Genomic DNA, 3,213 nt, shown 5'->3' on the forward strand with positions numbered 1-3,213 from the left:
CTAAGACATTTCCAATCAAGTAGAGGATCAAGATCGATGATATCCTAAAACACTAATGAGCCCTATATTTTCTCATATGGTTAACCTTAAACTTTTAAAAGCATCCCGAGAAAACATAACAGCCATCCTCCAACTTTGCATCTTAAATATTCAGCCATATATTGAGACCTATCCTATACAGCATTCAAGCAAGTATGGCCACACTATTGAAGTTCATCTTCAAACTAGCACACAACTCAAACATCTGAAACACAACTTTCATAACCCATGTATTTGATTGTGACCATTCTCCAATTAATATACCAGCATCAAACATGGTGTAATATGATGATTTGGACCTTCTTTTGATCGATTGACCTTGAATAACACTCTTGGACATTGAGTCATATGTCTAATTGTAGCTTGCAATAATTCTAAATGACACGAAGGAATAGTTACTATAGTTACTGACTAAGTCACGACCAGATCGCTCACTTTAAGACGTTTCATGACATTTTCCAAAATGTGCAAGCATACTATCAACAATGTCATTCCCAAGATAAAACGGTTCATTTTTCTGTTATTAAATTCTTATTGCAATGTAAGAATCAATATCAAATACACCCACCACAATATGGCTACTAGACATGTCAATTCTCGAAATGCCCACAGTATGGTACCCATGCCAATTCTATTTTTCCACACTTTGACTACTAGTTCTCGAAACTCTTATAATTTGGCTACATTTGTCAATTTTATTTTCCCACAATCTGACTACTAGTGTTAATTCTCAAAATTATCATGATTTGACTACTTGTGTCAATTCTAGTACCACAGGAAAAAAAAGAAATTTGCCGGAAATGTGTTGACAGATATATGATGGAGAAAGAAAAACTCGAGTAAGAATGTAGTCAACTTGAAACAAGAAAATGTGAAGGGAGAATACTTTTATTTATGACATGAGATTTTTTTCAAGTTTTTCCACCATACGATGTGGGACTTGGGAATACTTTTTCAAAAAAATCCCTATTGAAGACTTGTGAGTTTTTTATTTCACGCCCAAAAGTCCTTACTAGTGGCCTCCAATACAACAACTTCCAACACTTTTTAAAGTATATGCCTTTTTTAAAAGTTGAGTTCTCATTCCTTAATAGATGGAAAATGATATAAACCCGAAATTCATTATTTTGATTGAAAGAGGTGTAAGTTTAAGTTACTTAGAGAGAATAAGCCCAATTTACTTGGATTGCAACAACGCTCCCTTTATCTTAAACCCATTAAAAAACTATTACTAAAAGATTTACTGTGATTATTAAAGTAAATCTAAAATTCAATTTATGTTAATAAAAATTTTGAACCAAGAAAAACAAATCAGACAAAATAAATAGAACCGAGATATGGTGGGATATTTTCCTGAAATTATAACATCTATGATTGAAAATTTTATCACTGTTGAGGAAATTCCATGAGTTAACACCACTATTGGCACAGAGAGGGTAACATAACTTGGTCACTTTTTTACCCTTGTTGTGAGAACATCCTTACCAAACCAAAAGGCACGTGTACTTCTTGTTTCGAAGTAGCCTTAAATTCTTGCACCATCACCCAATTCTTTATAACTTAGCATGATATTCACATTCTTTGTTACAAATTTCATTCACTATCTCTACTTTTTAGTCTTTGTCTCTCACCCTCTTTGGTAAGACAATTCAGTTCTAACCAACATGGTTCACCCAAAGAAATTCAGAGGTGTCAGGCAACGCCATTGGGGCTCATGGGTTGCTGAGATTCGCCATCCATTATTGTAATCTTATCAAACTCTCTAACTCACTTTTTCATTCATATCTTTATTTTTGTTTCACTTAGTACTATTTTTTTATATTTATTCTGATACCCAAAAATATATTTCCTTTTGAATTATTTTGGTTGATGTAGAGATAGAGTTCACCTCCTATGTAAAGTTGGTCTCTTTAATATTTGAGAGTCCAATAATGAAATATGATGAAAAATAAAGTTTTATTAATATTGAAGTTTTTTATTGAAAAATAACTTAAAATTATGTTCATTAAAGATTTATTTATATTACGTGCTAAATTTTTTATCTAATATTGAAATCTCCGGTACAAAAGATCTAAATCGGTAGAGTTATTAGTTGACATCTTTATAGTATAGTGCATTTAATATGTCTAAATTAACTATTTGGTTATCGTAGATTACTATTACTAAGCAACATAAATAAATAAAATTGCATGAAATGTGATTTGTGGTGTACATTCCTTGCCCTCTAAATTATTTTAATTGATCTATAGATGTTAGTCAAGATCTTTACACTTTGTCTGAATTAACTATTTTAATTGATTTTTGGCAATGATTTGAATAGGAAAAGGAGGGTGTGGCTTGGGACATTTGAGACAGCAGAAGAAGCAGCTAGAGCATATGATGAAGCAGCAATTTTAATGAGTGGAAGAAATGCAAAAACAAATTTCCCAATTTCTGATAAACCAAATGAAACTCATCAAAAATCTTCTACAACTACTAGTTCCTCATCATCATCTTCATCTTCTTCTTCTAAATCATTATCTGAAATTCTAAGTGCAAAGCTTAGAAAATGTTGCAAATCACCATCACCTTCACTCACTTGCCTAAGGCTAGACAATGAAAATTCTCATATTGGTGTGTGGCAAAAAAGAGCAGGTTCTCATTCTGACTCAAATTGGATCATGATGGTTGAATTAGAAAGGAAAAATGTAACACTAGAAGCAGCAAATTCTGATGATTCAGAATTACAAGTTCAACAACCTCAAATGCAAGAGAAGGTAATAAAACCAGAGGAAAATAATAATAATAATAATAATACTAATAATAATAATAATACTAATAATAATAATAATAATAATAATAATAATAATAATAATGAAGGGTTAGATGAGGAGCAAAAAATTGCATTGCAAATGATAGAGGAACTTCTTAATAGGAATTAAGCTATAGAGAAATAAAGTGTTTTATTTATTTCACGTGGGTCTTCATTGAAGATGTTTCTAGTCCCATGTATAGTTGTACCTTTCATTATGATTTATTTGTTTGTTTGTCCTAAATAGGATATTGTTACATTTATTTCATTAGGAATGAGGATGTGGAGTTCTTGTGGTTGTGAATGTGTCCTTAATGTGTTGTGTAAGGTACGTAGATTGTGGTTAAGATTGATGTACTATGTAAAAAAATACTGTTCAGGTT

The 3,213-nt window shown here is 31.3% G+C and overlaps 1 protein-coding gene across 1 annotated transcript; it reads left to right on the forward strand.

Moving 5' to 3' along the window:
* Positions 1,597–3,213, forward strand: LOC109342264 (ethylene-responsive transcription factor WIN1-like). The gene is made up of 2 exons (XM_019580286.1): positions 1,597–1,783; positions 2,360–3,213. Exons 1-2 carry the CDS (start codon positions 1,704–1,706, stop codon positions 2,958–2,960), a joined length of 681 nt encoding a protein of 226 aa, XP_019435831.1. The 5' UTR covers positions 1,597–1,703; the 3' UTR covers positions 2,961–3,213.

This window comes from Lupinus angustifolius, chromosome LG01 (assembly GCF_001865875.1).
Source record: "Lupinus angustifolius cultivar Tanjil chromosome LG01, LupAngTanjil_v1.0, whole genome shotgun sequence".
NCBI lineage: Eukaryota > Viridiplantae > Streptophyta > Magnoliopsida > Fabales > Fabaceae > Lupinus > Lupinus angustifolius.

Coding starts and splice junctions, on each gene's coding strand:
- LOC109342264 (XM_019580286.1), top strand. CDS start 1,704: ATGGTTCACCCAAAGAAATTCAGAGGTGTCAGGCAACGCCATTGGGGC. Junction 1,784..2,359: donor GAGATTCGCCATCCATTATT/GTAATCTTATCA, acceptor TGATTTGAATAG/GAAAAGGAGGGTGTGGCTTG.